This window comes from Labrus mixtus, chromosome 18, assembly GCF_963584025.1.
Source record: "Labrus mixtus chromosome 18, fLabMix1.1, whole genome shotgun sequence".
NCBI classification, from domain to species: domain Eukaryota; kingdom Metazoa; phylum Chordata; class Actinopteri; order Labriformes; family Labridae; genus Labrus; species Labrus mixtus.
Window position 1 is genome coordinate 13,025,258 of NC_083629.1, and position 19,189 is coordinate 13,044,446.

At 42.5% G+C, this 19,189-nt stretch overlaps 3 protein-coding genes across 3 annotated transcripts; 2 read left to right on the top strand and 1 right to left on the bottom strand.

Moving 5' to 3' along the window:
• Positions 1 to 3,347, top strand: LOC132993648 (uncharacterized). The gene is made up of 6 exons (XM_061063582.1): positions 1 to 629; positions 719 to 801; positions 1,005 to 1,064; positions 1,166 to 1,240; positions 2,034 to 2,148; positions 2,595 to 3,347. The coding sequence occupies exons 1-6, from the start codon at positions 434 to 436 to the stop codon at positions 2,837 to 2,839; spliced, it is 774 nt and encodes a 257-aa protein (XP_060919565.1). The 5' UTR covers positions 1 to 433; the 3' UTR covers positions 2,840 to 3,347.
• Positions 3,348 to 5,581: 2,234 nt separating this feature from the next.
• On the bottom strand, positions 5,582 to 9,167 carry ap5m1 (adaptor related protein complex 5 subunit mu 1). The gene is made up of 9 exons (XM_061063581.1): positions 9,077 to 9,167; positions 8,913 to 8,988; positions 8,157 to 8,817; positions 7,834 to 8,061; positions 7,592 to 7,731; positions 6,286 to 6,371; positions 6,066 to 6,178; positions 5,757 to 5,853; positions 5,582 to 5,672 (listed from the first exon to the last, which is right to left on the bottom strand). The coding sequence occupies exons 1-9, from the start codon at positions 9,165 to 9,167 to the stop codon at positions 5,590 to 5,592; spliced, it is 1,575 nt and encodes a 524-aa protein (XP_060919564.1). The 3' UTR covers positions 5,582 to 5,589.
• A 50-nt stretch (positions 9,168 to 9,217) lies between these two features.
• On the top strand, positions 9,218 to 18,884 carry exoc5 (exocyst complex component 5). The gene is made up of 18 exons (XM_061063580.1): positions 9,218 to 9,356; positions 9,679 to 9,773; positions 11,373 to 11,520; positions 11,611 to 11,805; positions 13,215 to 13,279; positions 13,504 to 13,532; positions 13,659 to 13,768; positions 14,008 to 14,052; positions 14,141 to 14,281; positions 14,365 to 14,447; positions 14,543 to 14,752; positions 14,872 to 15,019; positions 15,128 to 15,236; positions 16,362 to 16,482; positions 16,624 to 16,710; positions 16,816 to 16,924; positions 17,108 to 17,323; positions 17,665 to 18,884. Exons 1-18 carry the CDS (start codon positions 9,330 to 9,332, stop codon positions 17,851 to 17,853), a joined length of 2,127 nt encoding a protein of 708 aa, XP_060919563.1. The 5' UTR covers positions 9,218 to 9,329; the 3' UTR covers positions 17,854 to 18,884.
• The last annotated feature ends 305 nt before the right edge of the window (positions 18,885 to 19,189 follow it).

A 19,189-nucleotide genomic window follows, 5' to 3' on the forward strand; every position in this document is an offset into this window, starting at 1 on the left:
TTATAATAAGATAGACAGGTTTGAAGGCAGGGATGAAGTACACACCTACTTTTTCAACGGCTAACAAAAGTGTTTGTTGCATTTTTATTTTGGCACCAGACAGAGATGCTTCAGGACAAACGGTTAGTTAGCCAGCAGGGAAGATATGAGGACCAGCAGATTTGTTTGGGAGCAACTGCAACGAATGGGGCCATTGGAGAGTGGATATTAAAGGTGATGTTATTCTGTAACTAACCAAGTCGTTTTATGGGAGAGGCCAAAATTACTCCGAGAGGTGAAACATGTAGGCAACATGGCAAAAACCAGTGGACCTACAACACAAGAGCTCCAGGTAGAGACATTACAAGCTGAGATCAGTAATTATATTTAACACTAAAACTGAAGAAAGATAAAACAATTAGATCTTCAGCTTGTCAGTCTAGGGACAGGGACAATGGGCTCCACAGGCTCCAGACCCAGGCTGCATAAAGTAGCTCCATGTAGCCTGCAAGAAGAAGGGGACAAGCCAAAACCTCAATGGACCCTCCCTGCCCTGCCGGTCAGTGTGGAGCAGCCATCTGAATCTTTGGGACATACGAAGACAACCTTACCTCCTCTGAAACAGGAAATATCTCTTTCCACACTCTCAGGTAAGTACGCCTCCTGTCTCTTTAATTGTCATTCCTGCTCATTATTTTTTGTGTGTTGTGATTCTGTCTCTCCGTGTGTGCTGTATAAGAACCATGTATTGCAGGAAACTTCACACCAAAGCAAAGCAACCATTCAAGCATCATTCACTCCCATCCACCCAGGAGACCCCAGGTTAGCGGAGCAAAATTAACTGCCTAATGTTGTTTATTAACTCCAGCGGGGGATTCCTGTTGCCTGATTCATTATAAGACGTTTCTCATCAGCTCAATCCTGTGCTGGGACTCTGACTGACATCATTTTACATTATTGTTTCTGACTGGTTGTGATTTTTTTTTTTTTTTTTACTCAGACATCACATCATTATCTCTCCTCAGGCACTGCAACCACTGGATGTTCAAATTGGCCAACCAAGCAATGCCAATCAAATTGCAATGGTAATAGAAAAAAGGGAAAAATATAGAAACTGACTATGCCAACACCACCTCCCATGTGACATCCAAAGCGTTATAAAGTCATTTCATTTTTGTTGTTGTAGGGGATGGGCTGCAGAGATGGGGGTGCCCAGCAGTTTTCTATAACAAGACGCAACGGCCCCGGTCGAATGACTCAGGTAAAAACATCTTGACAAAGTACCTGAGAGCTGAAGTGCATCTGTAACATCAATAATTCATTTTTTTATTGAGGGAAAATTAAAGTGCTGTGCTTAAGACAGATGGTGGGAGGATTGGATTGGATGGAGAGACAGAAAGGGAGCAGGAGACAAATGTGTGCTGTAAGAATGGACTTTTCCTGTCCCTGTGGGTTTGGGTAAAGTGTCGCTGGATTAGAAAGTAGGGTGGTCTATTGCCATAACAAGTCCTCGATGGTGTCTGTTTCCAGGCTACAGGGGGTAGACAAGCCCCCCCTGCCGAAGAGACACACACATAGACGCAATGGAGAGTCAAGTGTCACATGACTCCTGCTTCTGAATGATTAACTTTAAATCCAGTCAGTTCATAGGAAATATGGTAGCTACACTATAAATCAAATAGGTGTGCTGTTACATGTTTGTACATGAGTAAAGGTTAATTTCTCACTTTTTAAAGTGTCAATAGATCCATACATTCAAAATCCCGTACATTATTTTCAGTGTATTGTACTTAAAGTATCATACATAAAATTACTTCTGTGGAGAGATCCCCCAATGCCTGGTAAATTCCCATACATTACACTGTAATACTGATTTTAAGATGCTAAATGCAATGGGAAAAAAGTATCCACAAAATCTACTCCAATGTAGAACAGAAGAGAAACAATATTTCCCTCAGAGAGGTAGCAAAGAACAGGGATAAAGTTGCATAATATGTAAATACTCACCCCCCTGCTGTCTCTCTTGTGGATCTTGTATGTCTCCTTCTTATTAGGCAGGGTTTCTGGAGGCCCAGACAGCTCTCACTCAACAGGATCAGCAACAGCAGCGAGCTCAGCTCCGACAAGCCAGAGAGCTGAGAAGACGTAAGGTTGTCTACGCAGTTAAAGGTATGGCCGCAAATGATTATTTTAAGTATTGTAATTGGACGACACACCAGTGAAGGGAGGTCCCCACTTTACGACCCCGGGGATTTCCAGGCTCTCGTCACCCATAGGTCTACACAGTTTAGTTGTGGGGGCCAACAGGAGTCAAATGATAGGGTCGGTAGTATTGAAGTTGTAACTACCTGGCTAGCTCGCATAAACAGAGCATGAGTCTACTGAGTGTGGCAATGCTGCTTTGTTCGCGGTGGCAACTAAGAGACATAAGGTTATGTAAGTTATCAGAGCATAGTGGCATAACTAGCATGAGGGGTTTCTTCACGGAGCGCTTATCCTTTCATTAGGGCAAAAGTATCTTGTGTTCATTTCAAATAAGCAAACATGATAAAATATCTATCTACATAAAGTCCATCGATTGATCCAGCATTTGGTCATTTCATTTGGCTCTTCAGTTGGGAATACAGGAAAGAGCCAGGGGCCGAAACTTGTGAGGAGGCCCACAGAGAGGGACATCTTCTGGGATGAGACCACAGGTGATAGACTGGACCTCAGCTGCTTTCTGGACCAAAAATCTCTGCCTCACCTTGGCCTGCCGTGCAATCAGCTCCTCAGAAGAGGAACGGGGTGTGAACCAGAGGGATCAAGCTCAAGGCCCAAGAAACAAATAAAGCAAGAAGAAAAAGTTGATGGGGCCTGAGTCTGCCAGTAAATGTCTGGCAGGATATGGTTTTGCAAGGGGGACCCGGGATTATGAACTGGACTGAAAACATTTTTTTTTCTGTGTCTAGCAATCTGGGTAGGAAAATAATTAAAAACATCAGGTCAGATAACACAAATTATTCACCAAAATGTACAGAATCTATCTTTTATTTAAGTTTCCAGAAAGAAGGATTTTCACATACAATATTTTCTTTTTCAAAAGCCTCCAATCAGAAAAGACATAATTCTTGACTGATGTTATGGTGCCCTCTAGGGATGAAAGTGATGCACTAAAAATGAGAAAACGTACTGCTCACAGTGGGTCGTGAGCTTGTTTGGACTTCCCACAATATCGATAGCGAACAACCAAAAACCCATTTCATATGTTGAATTCAAACTGTTTTGGATGAAAATCATCCACCCTGATAGCTCCTGATCTATTACTGTACAACCGCTATAGAAATGAGTACATAACAGTCTTTAGGTATCCAATGATATCCTTTTTGTTTGAGATGTGTGACTCTTGACAAATAATGACATGGAAAACAGGAAGTTCATACTTTTACCGTCACTATTCAAGTGGTCTCCCTGAGTCAGGCTCTTATTGGGTTTAGAGGGTCTAGGAGGAGCTGGAATCAAACCAAACACCTGAGGCCACAGTGGTGGACTACAGCCAGGTCCTCAGGCACGGCGTGCTTGATGAACATAGCTGGGATCACATCACACAGCAGGGGGGCAGAACAGGAATTAAATAACAAAAGATTGTCCCACAGGGGTTAAGTCGAAGTCTTTCAAGTGAAGAAAAGAGAATTAAACCACATTAAAGAAAAGAATGCTGTCGAACATAAACTTTATTGTGATCTACCACTGGGTGTCATTATTGGGCTGAGGGACAGGAGTGACCTCTCACAGTTAAACCGAAAACACCTGCAGTGTTTCTTTAAGTGTAACAATTTTAGGTTATTTGGTATCTGGTGGCACATTTTGACACGTATGGCTATGCTACCTCATGATCTATTTAAATGATTTAATGACAATCCACACAGAGGCTTTACTTTCATAAATTGCTTTTGGCCCATGTGAGTTTTATTTTGCTGATTATTGTACAAAAGTGTTCAATTAATTTTCTTTATGCGAGAATGAAAGTTGAAACAATGATGAAATAAATACACCAGTCACGATTGTGTAAAACACTGTGATATTTAAGACCCAAAGGTATGATCTGGAGGCACTGGTGCAGAACAACACATTAAAACAACTCCTTGTACTTAGCCATTCATTCAATCAACAAAGCAAAGTCTGCCAGTGAGAGGCCACTGACTGCAGACTTGAGGAGCCAGACTGACCACATATTGGGATACTGAGGAGATTTAGAGTGGCCCAAGTCTTCAAAAAATCTTCTACTTTTCCAGTTCGCTAGCCACACACACTGGGCATTAAAGCCAAATCACGGTGGAGGGGGAGAGCCGAGAGGTCTCGGTGTCTGCCACTCCGTACTGCTACATAAAAAGAAGGTGAAGGATGCCGTGTGAGCAATTGGTTCCAATTGACAGAGGATTGGTCATGGTCAGCCTTCTGAGTGGAAATCCACGTGAGAATGTAGCATTTGGACCAGCAAGGGGCACAAGAGGCCAACATCAGACAATGAGGGCACTCAGAGGAGTCTGGCTGCTGTGGAATAGTGGGCCACAATCTCCTCTGATTTAACCCTTCATCTGCTGGTTGTTCTTTCAACTTAAAACACTGAGGTGAATCGTTCACAGTGGAAGTGTAACAGAGCTAATATGAAAGGTATCATAGTTTAGGTGAAATAATAAAAACTGAAAAAAAACATACAAAACAGAATAACCAGAAATCTTGAGTATAAAGAGAAGTTAACCTTGAACATTTTTGCGACACAAAAAAAAACGTTGAAAAGATTTAATTTAAAGTTTCACGTTAATTGAGTTGAAGCACCTGTGCAAGCTCAAGAGGCGGCTATCTTTGTGACTTCCATCCTTGTGACTTTTTTCACTAATTAGGCAGGTACAGCTCCCTGAATGGGACCGGCTGCTTTCAAGTCTCTGAGGGCCAGAGGGTCAGCGCTCAATCACAGTCTGCTTTGAGAGGCTGTGTGTTTGAACTAGCCACTAGTTGACAGGGCGGGGATGGGGTCAAAAAGGGTGGGGGGGAAGGGGGAGGGGGAGTGAAAAGGGGGGGTGAAAAGGACTCCTGCCAGCTCTAAAAGAGTAGCCTTTTGTAGCCAAGACACTGGCCAGAGCAGTCCAGCCTTTCACAGCCCAGCCGCCCCTCTCGTCCAGCTCCACAACAGCTGATGACAAGGCCCCAGCTGCTAATTATCCGGCTGATGGAGAGTCACTGAAGTGGGACTGTCAGAGCGAGGGGTGGCCCTTGTGTCTGCAATGGGATAAATTTAAGGGAGGGTGAAGGCTGGGGGATGAAAGAAGTTAGGCTACAGGGGAAGGTTTTTGAAGAAAAAAAGTATCCATCCATCAACGGATTCTGAAAGCCAAAAATCTGCACATTGCAAACTGTGCTGAGTGAAAGCTAAATGATTTTACATGTAGGTGCTACAGATGTGAAATCTATTCAACATTTTCACTATTTTTGTAAATCTTTTTCCTATTACTAAGTTACCCAGTAACAGCAGGATCGTAACACTTGGGTTTCAGATGGTTTCATTTCCAGTTTGTCCCTCTGATTTGAATAGTCTTTAGTTCTTTTACAGTATATTGAACTCTGTAGATTCTACAGCATCATTTGCCCTGAGGATACCGGAGCTGTTCCTGTGGAATTCCATAGGAAGTACTCTTTGGATAGAAGTTCACGAGCTGAAAATATGACCAAAAGAATATATTGTAAGTTTCACATTACGTGCATACAACAAATATTCTGATAAATTAAATCAAGCTTACATGTTGCAATCCGTGGTTTGGCAGAGGAATAAACTTGCACTGAATGCTGGTCCACACAGCATCCGGAGAGCGTCATGTCAGGCACTTTGAAATACAACTGTGCAGACAATGATGGCAAGTGTTGATTACTAATTGCTATTAATTACTTATTAGACCTAATCTTTATATACTACAAGATCCCTTGGTCTTTGGACAATATCCATCAGAAATTAGCTACATCATGCTGTCCCTTTTATTGAAGAAACTGAATCATGAATGAGAAGTCTCTCAATCGTGTCTTTAAAATAATCACCACAAACATCAACTTACTTTGACATAAGCTGTGAGTCCAATGCAGAGGGGGTCATTGGGTCCTGGCGTTGGCCCAGAAAAGCTGATCTTGCCTTCCAATGTGACCTCTCGTGATTTAGGAAACTTTTGTCCTAAATATCGGTGAGCAAAAACTATTTTTGAGTTACATTTTCAAACAGACATATGCATTCAAAGGGTTTATATTTTACATGCATTCTCACAGTAGCACAGAACCTACCCAGACCCCAGACCAGCAGGTTCTTCTCCTTTGAAATATCCAGTTGTCCTGAGCTCACCTTCACATCCACAACGCCCATCTGATCCCTGCACAAGATGCAGAACCCACATGCAGGAGTTAGTTCAACCATACTGATTAAAGTCAACCATTTTAACCAGTGTTTGTCAGAGAGATATCAACACAGACACAGCTAATGAACGCAGAGTTCACCCACAAAAAGGGCTTAAATTGGTTTTATCCTCTCTACTCTGGAAGACAAGTGAAAGACCACTGTAGGTGCATTTCAATAAATAACTTCACTGCTGAAAAGTGTAAGGCATGTGGCTGAGTTGTGTTTGAGACTCGCAGATTAAGATATAGTGCATTGTTGGGTTATTGGGTTTATTACTTTGCTGTTGAAAGGATTCATTCATTCATCTAATGTGAGTTGAAGCATTGAATGCACTTTAAATACACCAGCACATTTACATTGTGTGTACACATTTGTGTGTATGCATCTGCATGTACATATATGTATATATACATATATTCTTTCATTTAATCAGTATATTGGTGTAAAGAAAAAACGGGTTTACATAGATTCATATGAACGTTCAGTTGCTCAGTATTGACAGTGACAACCACCAGGTTAGATATCCTAGTATGTTGTACTTACTAATGGTAATGATAAGTACTAAACCAATAATGATAATAATAAGTGTGACCATTCTAATAGTGGAAGTGATTATAGTGATGATGGTAGTGATGATAATGATGATGGTAGTGAAATAATAGTAGATATTGTTGTGGACCCCAGAAGGAATAGCTGCAGCAATGTTAAATGAATGGGATCTTAATAAACTAAACTTAACTAAAGTTTGGATGAACAGGGATGCAGCCCTAATCATTAACATATATGTGTGTACATAACACTGTTCAAAATTGAGAGATTAGTGTTTTAAGGAACTTAATGTGTCCAGTTTGTCATAAGGAGTCAGATTTCCTAATGCTGTAAACCCATCAGACCTAAAAGTTAAGTGTGATATTGAAAATAGAGGAGGAGGGAAATCTATATTTTAAAAAAATGCTTTGCTGCAAGGAAACGCTGAAGGGACTTATTTACACATTTTATAAACATTTCTAAGTGTAACAGATTAATTGATAATACAGATAATTACTCACTGCAGCCCTTAGTTCAAATAAAGATAGACATTTCTGTAGATCATCTTCTTGAAAATAAAAAAAACTCAATGAAAACGTGCTGGTTGGTGAGCGCTAACACTGAGATGTGCAAAAAGAAATCTAAAAGACAACATCATCGTATTACCTGTTAAAAAATGGCAGGTGTGCTTCACAATACTCAAAGCTGTTCTTCACACTCTCATGAAGCTTGAGGGTCACTGAAACACGCAGCTGGTTTTCTTCTTCCTTCAGCTGATACAAACCCAGGATAGGTGGAACAGGAACCTGATGAAGAATTGCAGGAAGCACATGCTTGAGGATTTAGCCCTCGTGTGACTTAGAGGAAAAGTGTGTTTTTATGTACGTTTTTAAAAAAAATTTTTTTACCTGAGATGTGTAACTGCATAGTCTGAAAGGCTCCAGAGGAGGAGAGAAGGGGAACTTATAAGGCCCTGAGAAAGCTGAGCCATCATAGTTATCTACGCTGCTGGCAGTGAGGATGCTGGAGTCCAGTGAGGTGACACAGGGATGAACCAGGATGTCCTGTAGTGGAGAACCATTTGGTGGAAGTGTGAGGGTCACCGTCACATTTGGGAGCACACCTTCTACTTCACACTGTTGACAGTAGGACAAAAAAAAAAAAACTGAATCAAGCCAAATAATCAAAAAGGTCAACATTACAGTTTTTTTTCTGTTCACTGTGCTCTTACTTTGCATGTCACAGTGCCATAAACATCCCACATGTCCTGTCTGCCGCGGTTACCGTACTGCATGGAGCGAACTGTTTCTACTAGTGCTACGTTCACCACAGCTCTGCCTCGATGGAGCCCTGTCTTCCAGGCCGGCTGCTTCTGGTTCCCAGCAGGCCCAGGCACTGTGGGTGAAGCCGGTGACCCCAGTAACGGCACATCCAGGGGTGTGCCAAGGGGACAAATCTGCGAGAGTACAGAGGGCAGCATGGCCAAACGAGAGGCCAGCCCCTCAACGTCAGCTTTGCCTCCAGAGGACAGGAGAAAAGCCTGCAGACCCGACAGAAGTGTGAGGCCCTGGGAGACAGACAACAGGCTAGAAAGGGGGGGTCTTGGCTCAGGAGGGGCATCCACGAGAGGCAGGCAAGCTAGGATGAGAGGCCCCTGTGAGATGGCCAACACTGGCCAAAGTACTCCTTTATCAGGACCGTCCGCATGCAGCTCCAGAGCTGGTGATCGCGGACAATTAAGGCAATCATCTCTGACAGCTACATAGGACTTATGTGAGTGTGACAGCCCCAGCTCAGTGAGCAGGAGATGCAGCACAGTGCTTTCGTCTGGGACTGCAACATACGAGGAACCAGCCAGGCGCTTTGCACGGTGCTCCACAGTCGCAAACCTCCTGTGGGGACAAAAGACGAAGTAGGTTGCAAGCAGTGTCTACAGATTACGTTTAAAGACATTAAACGCTGAAAGAAACACAAGTCAGACACACACCTTGAAAAGCGTATCGACACATTTTCTCCCTTGTCGTGCGAAATAATCCACAACGCACGCACACTCATCTGTCCGGCTGCATACAAATTCAAAATGTAAAGTTCGTTGTGATATTACGGTATAAACATTTGCGTTAAATCATTCGACTGAAATGGTCAACACACTGATGCAAACTCCGCGAACTACTTCCTGCTTCTTTCTCGTCATGTGACCACACACAGCAGTCAGCCGACCTGAGCGCATGCGCACTTTCATGCAGCTATCCCCACCCTTCGCCACCCCATACAGGAAGCTGTGCTGCTAACCAGCTAGCTGTCAACAAAGGGCAAAACTGTGTGGAAATAGTAAATCAATGTGGAAGTCGGCGGTATTCCTCTAAAACTGACTTCACTGCGCCGCTGGTAGAATCTCTTGGACATGGCAACAACCGCTCAGCTGTTCGAGGTAAAAAATGATGCTGCACGGGAGAGCTGTGTTAGCTGGCTGTCAGGCTAAGATGCTAACTACCGTCTTCGTTCATCTCCAATGTAATAGAGAATAATTAAAGAACCACACACTTTGGAATAAGTATGCATAATAAGTAGCGGTTTTATGAGTCAATAGGGGGAAGTCGGCGCTTCTGACTGTTTACAGTTCAGTCAAATACAAAAGCTTTTAATCGTTCTGGTGGATTGTTGTGTTTTTCGTGTTTAGAGTCGATAAGCTGTGTTTTGTTGTTGTTTCGGTGTGAAGAAATCATAACAACAATGACTTCCTCCCGTCTCAGGAGCCATTTGATGCAGATGAGTACATTGAAAGGTTGGCGTGGAGGACACCTGGAGGAGGCTCCAAAGGAGGAGCAGAGGCTTTCGACCCTAAGAGGTACTGAAGGAGCTTGTGACATGTGATGCACACATTTAAACGAGTACTAAAGTTAACCAGAGTTAACCTTGACTTGTAGTTGCTTGTGGGTAACTTGGTTGCTCATGGAATAACAAAATCTCATATTTGTTTAAAGGTGACACAACATTTTTACATGCACATTTACTGCACATTGCACAAGTTTACTTTTTCTTTAAATTTGATTTTATTTTATTTACCATTTTGTACCTTTTGCACAATTTAGAATTTATTACTGTAAATATTATTTTTTTACCTAATTTTATTTTATCTATTTTACCTCATCTTATTTTACCTTATTTTATTTTACCTTATTTTGGTTGTATTGCACTGTGGGACGGAGACAAACGCAATTTCGATTCCACTGTATGTCTGGCATATTTTGAAATTGACAATAAAGTTGACTTTGACTTTGACATTTAGCTTGTTTGATGTTATGATATCGACAACCTTGTTTTTTTCCCATTTCATGTAATATAGCACCTTTCTACACATTTGCTATCAGTGTAACACAGCATGTCAAAGCTATAACAATACACTCTGTAAATATGACTTCTTACAGTCCTACTGGCCTATTCCACACTGTAAGGAAAGTCTCAACCTTTACAAGTTTCACTGATTGCTGAACAGATGTGGACATCAGGATGTTTCTTCTCTATCATGTTAATTCATACTTGTACACTAGTAAAAATATATTTTTAAGGGGTTTGTAGCAGAAATGTCATATTCTTAAGATTATTTTTAAAAAATAATTGCATTTTTACTTCAAGTCCTTCAATATACATTAAGATTTGTTTATCTACTACTGTCACTATCAACATGCTAAATAATCAGAGTGAAGCTGTGTTGCCCCTTTGCATTTACGAAAGCTCATCTTGGTGTCTCCTATGCTAATTAAGTGTTTCTGATGGTTGAAAAAAAACCAGGAAATATCCATGCTGAAGATTTTTTTTTCATGGTATTACACTGCTTGTTGTTGTTGTGTTTACACTTGGGGACCGAGTTATTTCTCGTAAGCAAAAATGCCATAACAGTTTAACTATACCGCGGATCCGTCCCGCCTTATCTACTTCCTCCACAAAACTGTTGCCACCACCTCCTCGGAAGCTCTTAGCGAGGAGTCAGAGACAACGTATCTGTGGAGGCCACCACACTGTGAGTCACCAGTCAGGGAATGAGTGTCTATTGGAAAAGGGATGGGAGATGTCTTTAAGCTGTAGCCAGTGCCGAGGGAATTAGTCAAGAGATTATACACTCATCATTTTGGGATGTTTCCTGCTCTGTGAAATGTGGTGCTGACTTAGAACATTTGCTCTGCAGTCCTGATGGCACTTAAAATGCAGCTGACGAAGTTGCTAGTTTTCAGAGCTTCTTAAGTCTGGGGACCCAGGAATTAATCTTGAGGGAATATTCTGTAACTAACTACATCCATGGCTGTGAGGTCAGTGGGACAGATTTAAACTCGTGGTACCCAATTACCCCTCTAGAATAAGAGTATTTTTCTATGTTTTACCTGTTTGTTGAGAAGTTGGCTGACCACTGATTAGCCCTGGATCAATATTGTTTCATTGTCTGTGATAGGTTGTTGGAAGAATTTGAGAACCACATAGAAGAGCTAAAGCAATTGGATGAGAAGATTCAGCGGCGGGTGGAGAAGCTTGAGCATCAATGTCATCGTGAGGCCAAAGAATTTGCCCATAAAGTGCAAGACTTGCAGAGAAGCAATCAGGTATATTTGATGATCCATGATGTTTGAATCCCCCTGTTATTTGTCTTCATTATCATATGATAAATTCATCCCTGTTATTTTTCAATCCAGGTGGCCTTTCAGCATTTCCAGGAGCTCGATGAGCATATCAGCTATGTGGCAACCAAGGTTTGTCACCTTGGCGACCAGCTTGAGGGGGTAAACACACCTCGGCAGAGGGCCGTCGAAGCTCAGCGTCTGATGACCTACTTCAACGAGTTCTTGGATGGAGACCTACGCAGTGATGTCTTCAACAACCCAGACAAGGTGAGGATAGTGCATAATATGTTCCTTCCATTTACATCAGTGGAGGGGTGTGTGTGACCATTACTTAGGACCCCCTGCTGTGATACAGCTGGAGGTGAGAATGAACAGGATTATGAGGTAAACCTTCCACATTAATTTGTAACGTTTATCCCTTTAGTTGGATCCCTCGGCTAATTTGGATTAATAAACTGTCATTTACTCTGTGACAATAGCTGGCTGATTGACTAGCATGGATGTCAACATGTTCATGTCAACCCTAATTGCATTTTACAGGAGGTTGTCTGAGCAGGAACTTGGTAGGTCCTCAGCTTTGTGAAGCATTATAGCAGCAAAGCGCTTGTGGCATTATGGGACATGTAAGGGCGGTGATAACATGCATGCAGGCAGATGAGATGCACACTTTCACTAAGTTCCTGCCTACACAGATGACATATTGATGTTGGACAAGTATCCCCTAAAAGTTTGATTTTGCAGTTTTATAAGTGACAGCAAAGGGATTGGGACGCTTTAGATTAATTCCTGTTAGTAGCAACATCATTAGTGGATGCAGAGCAGCCGAGTCTGGGGGTCAATCCCGAAGACGGGAGCCGGAGATGGAGCTGGTTTTTCTGGAGAGGCATGCAGAAATATCTGGCCAGATTCCTTTTTCCTGAGCATACCTCGAGACGAAGGGGAAAGAGGAAAGCTGCAAGTGAATAGCTGAAGGGGGATGGCTTTGCTAATCCTTCTGAAAGGGAGGGCTGGGCCGCCAGCGTGGAGACAAGTGCTGCTAAACCCTGACTGCAGGGAGACGGCTACATTACTTACATGGGATTTAGCTAATCTTAGCTGGGGGACAGATACTTAGAAAACCTTCGCCGAGCAGAAAGGCTGGATCCTCCTCACGGGAGCAGAGTAATGATGTTAGCTGAGGCAGGCATCTGCGGGAACAGAGGAGTTGCGGACGGCGGGCCTTTCGTAGGTCTGGGGCTTTTTCAGCCAGTGTGCATGTCAGGAGGGGTGGGGGAGGGGGGTTCTCGACAGGGCCCCCTTTTTTTGAGACAGATATCCCTGGCCGGACAGATTATTGAAAGCGATTTAGAGTCCTGTGGGATTACAGCCCATTCAGAAAAGGCATGCCAATAAAGAGTTGGATGTGCTGCTAAGTCAGGACTGCTGCTGTTGCTGCTGCCGATGCCCAGGTGAGCGCAGCCTGTCTGTTATCAGCTCCCTGTTCAACATGGGGAGGTGGAGGAGGGCTGCGCTAAAATGATGATCCCCCCCAAGTGGAGACACTGCCGGCGGCCTGCTAGCTTTTTGTCTGGATGTCCACCTCTCATGGTCCTGTGGTGCTCTATCTCGTTTTGCCTCACCTGACTCTCTCTCTCTAACTCCCACACTCGCTCGCTCACTCTTTCTCTCTCCCTCAGATTAAAGAGGCTGCTGATATAATTCAGAAGCTGCATCTCATTGCCCAGGAGTTGCCATTTGACAGGTGAGTCAGTCGACCTGGAGGCAGCTTTAGAACAGAGCACTGTCAAACAAAAGAAAAGGTGGTGACTTAGTGATTCAGGCAATTAATCACAATGTAAGCCCCATGCAAGACTATGGGGTTTTTATAGCATCTCCAAAAAGTAAAAACACATACTACTACTTTTTTGTATCTGGATATTATTTGTAGTTGTATTCTTAAGGATTCATTATCTCTCTTTCTGACAGATTTTCAGATGTCAAGGCAAAGATTGCAAGTAAGTTTATGGTATAACTTAGCATCTACTGAAGTCTCCCCTAAACAGTCCTCATTGATAAGACTTTAGGAGTTTGTTACAATTGATAAAAGTGTATGATGTAGTTTTGTTTGCCTTTCTACCCAGGTAAATACCATGACCTGGAGAGGCAGTTAATCCAAGAGTTCACTGCTGCCCAGCGCAGGGGAGAGATTGGAAGAATGCGAGAAGTGGCAGCGGTTCTTTTACATTTCAAGGTGACATGAATGAGTCATATTTATGATTTTAGGCCAAATTGAATGTAATCAATTGTGACCAAATTGAATGTAAATCTAACGGGTCTTTAGTATTAAGTGTGAACATTGGGATAGTCGATGGCTTTATGTACTCTGTACTAAATGCAAATTCCATATCTGGGAAGTTTCTCTTTGTCTTCAAATGCTGCTTTGAATCTTCGGCTCAGTGATGTAATCTGTTGTAATCTCTTTTTTTAAAGGGCTACGCACACTGTGTGGATGTCTACATCAAGCAGTGTCAGGAAGTAAGTTTGGATCTTTTAAATTATACTCAGTGTTACTTTGCCTTTGATATCCACAGAGCCCTGGTTAACTCTTTGTGTGTCTATCTAGGGGGCCTACTCGAGGAACGACGTGTTCGAGGACACAGCAGTTCTCTGTCAGAGGGTCAACAAGCAGGTGGGCGAGGTTTTCAGCAGCCCAGAGACTGTTATGGCCAAACTGATCCAGAACATCTTTGAAAACAAATTACAGGTATCCCACTTGTCTTTTTTTTTTTTTAGTTTGACAGGTTTCTTGTTTTTTTCATGTTATAACTAAAACTTTTGTGACTGCAGGCTCACGTCAGAGAGAAACTGGATGGGACTCGACACTCAGATGTAGAACAGTACCTCAAAAACCTTTATGACCTTTACACCAGGTAAACACTTGGTCATTTGATTTGAACTCATTTCCTGTCTACACAGTAACCCTAATGCCAAAATGTCAACCCTTTTTTTTGTACTTGATATCCAGGACCACATCATTGGCTACCAAACTGACTGAGTTCAACCTGGGCTCAGACAAGCACACGTTCCTGTCCAAGCTTATAAAGAGCATCTTCTCCTCATACCTGGAAAGCTACATTGACATGGAGAGGGAATACCTTCGCACTCGAGGTGCATTGATTCTTCAGCGCTACTATGACTCCAAGAATCACCAGAAACGACTGATTGGGACTGGCAGGTCAGATTTCAAATCTCGCTTCTTTTTTTAAACATCAGAGATTATGGGAATATGTAAGTATGCAGAAGGATAATATTTAGTTTGGTGACCAATAAATCCTGCTCTGTGTTTTTATACAGCATCCAAGAGCTGAAGGAGCGGATCAGACAGCGCACCAACCTCCCTCTTGGTCCCATCATTGACACCCATGGGGAGACCTTTCTGTCCCCAGAGCTTGTTGTTAACCTCCTGCAGGAGACACGTCATGCCTTTGAGAGATGCAACAAGGTGGGTCAAGTTAAAAAGATGATTTCTGTTTTGAGAAATTATGCTTTCGAGAGAAAATCCTGCTAGTCTAAGAGAGCTGACCTTTTGTTTCTGGTTGGTGTGACGCAGCTTTCAGATCCTTCCGACCTGCCCAAGAATGCCTTCTCAATCTTCCTGCTGCTTGTTGACCATCTCTGTGTGGAACACATCGATTATGCCCTGGAGATTGGCCTTTCAGGTACATCCATGCATTATAACCATATTTTATACTCATTTTACATACATATAAGGAGATGAATACAGACTCTACATCACACTGTAAATAATAGTGCCGCATTTGAGGGCCATACGGTTGTGCACTTTACAGAACTCAAAGTCAGGGCTCAGCCAACAACTACTCCCTAGATGAAAAAGTCCAGCTTCATAGAGACTAAAACTGTGCATTGTAGTATTCCATGTCAACATATAAAGGAACATTTCAAACACAAATTAAAGTTTTTTTTTGCAGCCCTTGTCAAAGCATAAGTTCTTTTGCTTTACATAAACATTGCAAGTTACCCATAACTGCCTGAAGGCAAACATAAAGACGGTATGACATAGAACTATTATATTTCCTGTTGTGGTGAGTTGACGAGACTGCCTGAATGCATTATTGACTAAAACTGACCTAAGAATACAATAAAGTGTCCTCCAAACCTCGGCAACCTTCAACAAATCATAACTTTACTTAATGTCTAAATGCAAAGCCTCATTTGTCTGTTGTGTTTCATTTGTTAAAGGTGACCTTTAAGAAGTCGACATGTCTGAAGAGAAAAAATACACACTATAAAATGGACATTTGTACTTTAAAAAATAGAACACTTAAGTTACATGTCTACTCCTTTTTTAGGGTTAAGCTCTGTCAGGAACCAGATGAATCTTGTTGCTATAAATGCCATTCAGATATCTGACAGAAAAACAGCAATAGACGAAAAAAGGGAACTTAGATTGACGCAAAGCATGTTGTGCCTTTGATGCCAATACTTGTCAGTTTTGTCTTTGTTTTGGAATATGGAAGATATATTATCATTTTCAGGCAGATGCAGTGGAACTAAAAAAAAATCATCAGTGCTAATTTATTATATTATTATAATATTCTTTATCAAAGGAATCAAACACCTTTCTGTACTTTGAATGCTTTCTCCCCTCTGTTTGATGCTGAAGCAGAACATCTCTGTAAAGGCTTTTCACGTTATGTTTCTGTGGCTTCATCCCAGGAGAGCAGGCATCAGTGCTTTTCTGCCCAACATGTCTTATTGATTTATCCTTTCACCTACTTTTGGGTTTATTGTCTGGGCTTATTCTCTCTTTCTTTGATCTTCAGCGATTCCCTCATCAGATGCCAAGAATGCCAACCTGTACTTCCTGGATGTGGTTCAACAGGCAAACTCCATCTTCCACTTGTTTGACAAGCAGTTTAATGACCAGCTCATGCCTCTCATAAGGTCAGTTCTGTGTCAAAGCTTAAAGTCACATATACTGCACAGTATTCAGTTGGTACTGCCTCTCATCCACACATAGTTAGTAGATAAAAGGGAGAACTCTGATTTTCCCTTTTTTTTTTTTTTTTTTATCTGTGGCTGCAGCTCATCTCCAAAGTTGGCCGAGTGCCTGCACAAGAAGAAGGAGGTGATTGAACAGATGGAAGTCAAATTGGACACAGGAATAGACAGGTCAGTATGTTTAAGCAAGGTGACAAACTACTCTCTCACGTGATATGATAACAATGAACAGTCTGTAAAAGGTTTTTTTACTGATTCGGTTTCTTCTACACATAGAACACTAAACTGCATGGCGGGGCACATGAAGCACATCCTTGTGACGGAGCAGAAGAAGACTGACTTCAGGCCTGAGGACGAGAACAATGTCATGATCCAGTACACTACAGTAAGTGAAGCCTGACCTAAGCTTCTACCACAGAGCTCACATGCAAAACAAAAACAAATCAGCAAATGCAATGACAAACCCCCTACACCTGACTGGTTAGTTGTTTGTGGAATAAACAGGAATGTTTTTGTAGGTTGTTTTTGTATGCTTTTTTTTTTACATTTGCATCTGTCTTCTTGGCAGGCCTGCTCCAAGGTATGTGCCTACGTCAGTCGGCAGGTGGAGCACGTGCGGAAGTCCATGGATGGTAAAAATGTGGATACGGTGCTGACGGAGTTGGGCGTTCGCTTTCATCGGCTCATTCATGAGCACCTACAGCAGTACAGTTACAGCTCGATGGGAGGCATGCTGGCCATCTGCGACGTGGCTGAATATCGACGGTGCGCCAAGGACTTCAGGGTGAGCGAGGGGGGAGGGGGGGGGGGGGGGGGGGTAGGTCCAGGATCCATTGATCACAGAGTAAAACATGGCTCTCCATCAGAGACTCTATTTATGTTTGTAAACATATAAACTTGTTAGGAACATAAAGGAAGAAGCCGAACATTTTTGGTCATTTTAACACAGATGTGAATAGAAATACAGGGTTTCTTTAAGTTTGTTGCCTCCAACCCTAACCCATATTTAACAAAAAAACATTTTTGAAGCAATTATTTAGACAGCCTTGCGTGTATGCAGATAATAACTTAGTATATCTAGTTGTGTTGTTTACAATAGAATAACTTGGGTCTCTCTTTATCCAGGTCCCTCTGGTGCTGCAGCTCTTCGACACACTGCACGCCCTCTGTAACCTCCTTGTTGTCGCCCCTGACAACTTAAAACAGGTATGTTCAGGCGAGCAGCTCACTAATCTGGACCGAAACCTCCTGCACGCCTTCGTCCAGCTCAGAGTCGACTACCGCTCGGCCAGACTCGGCCGACACTTCAGTTAATGACTGTTTTTACCCCGTCGTGCCCTCCGTCCAGTAACCTATGCTTTGATGAGACGATGCACTTTGGAAAAAAAACCATCCCTGCTTCAGAGAACGCTGCAGCCCGCCCCCCAGAATACAGACTTTACTGGGATTTCTTTGTTGATCATCTTGGAATGTGGGAAATGTGCATTTTGCCTTTTTCATTGTTTGTTTCTCCCAAGCTGAAGAAATATACATGTCTATTGACTGGAGATGTGTTTTTAACTACTAATCCCCTGTCAATCCACATGACTAAGAATTCTGATTAATTGAAAGTAAATGGAAATAATTGATTTTGTACTCGTATAAAAAGAGAAACTTCTTTTGATTGTGCCAAATATACAAATTCTGCAGCTGCACTTGTGCATGGGAGTAGATCCCAAAGCTGCAATAAAGAGAGACAGCTAACAATCACACTGTTAAGTCAGACATCAGTCCTGCAGTGGCACTCAGTAACAGGAAAAGCCTCTCGTTATAATGAACTGAAGGGGTTCTGACTGAGAAGGCCCCACCAAGCATGAGCTAGAGAGCCCCTTCTGGCTAAGAGAGACACATGACCACCTCTCTAACCTTTGAGCTCTGACCACAAAGTAGAGGTCAAGAGGCCGTTGAAGTAAAGTGTGACCAGAGCTACAAACAGGTCTGAGAACCTCTCTGCAGGTCTGGGTGGTCCCCTCTTCTGCTCAGATGATCAGTGTGATGGGTCAGTGAATATGTGTCACTGTAATTAGACAGATCAACACTTGCTCATCCAGCGGTGCACACAGTCCAAAGACATTATTGGCTGGATCTGCAGTGTTTCTGGGTCAGGGGACATTAAAGTCTCAAACTAGAAAGATTGATTCTTCACAGAGGGTTTCTTTGACCCTCTTGCTGTCTTCACTAAAAAAAAAAAAAAAAAGAAGGCAGACCATGTCTCTGATGCCTGAAATATTCTCCTACGTAAAGCTGCTCCCACTGTACTGCTGTTTACCTTAATTTGTAACTCATTAAAAATATGTTGCATTTTATGATTGCCCTCTTCTGGAAATTCTTCATGAATGTGGAGCGGTTAATAGAAAGTTTGGCAAGTTCTCTCTGCGAATGTCACTTTCAAAGTGAAATGAAACAGCGTTCCTTTTCTACAGAAGTCATCAAGTATTCATGGGAATTCTTGCCACCAGAGGAAAGTTCTTTCTTCGACTTCAGGAAGTGAGCAGAGCCAGAGGGGATTAGATATCTACGAGTTGATGAATTGTGTGCAGTAGTCATGGACTGGGGGAGAGCCGGCGAGATAGAGACGCCTGAGAGCTCGGTTCCAGCTCCGGCTGGTTAA

Bases quoted from the DNA above. Each gene is read 5' to 3' on its own strand.
- LOC132993648 (XM_061063582.1), top strand. From the start codon at position 434: ATGGGCTCCACAGGCTCCAGACCCAGGCTGCATAAAGTAGCTCCATGT. The intron at 802-1,004 runs GTTAGCGGAGCA...ATCTCTCCTCAG, and splicing joins ATCCACCCAGGAGACCCCAG to GCACTGCAACCACTGGATGT. The intron at 1,241-2,033 runs GTAAAAACATCT...CCTTCTTATTAG, and splicing joins GCCCCGGTCGAATGACTCAG to GCAGGGTTTCTGGAGGCCCA.
- exoc5 (XM_061063580.1), top strand. From the start codon at position 9,330: ATGGCAACAACCGCTCAGCTGTTCGAG. The intron at 11,521-11,610 runs GTATATTTGATG...TTTTCAATCCAG, and splicing joins ACTTGCAGAGAAGCAATCAG to GTGGCCTTTCAGCATTTCCA. The intron at 14,753-14,871 runs GTCAGATTTCAA...GTTTTTATACAG, and splicing joins CGACTGATTGGGACTGGCAG to CATCCAAGAGCTGAAGGAGC.
- ap5m1 (XM_061063581.1), bottom strand. From the start codon at position 9,167: ATGAAAGTGCGCATGCGCTCAGGTCGGCTGACTGCTGTGTGTGGTCAC. The intron at 6,372-7,591 runs GTAATACGATGA...CATCTTGTGCAG, and splicing joins CACCTGCCATTTTTTAACAG to GGATCAGATGGGCGTTGTGG. The intron at 6,179-6,285 runs GTAGGTTCTGTG...ACCGATATTTAG, and splicing joins CCTGCTGGTCTGGGGTCTGG to GACAAAAGTTTCCTAAATCA.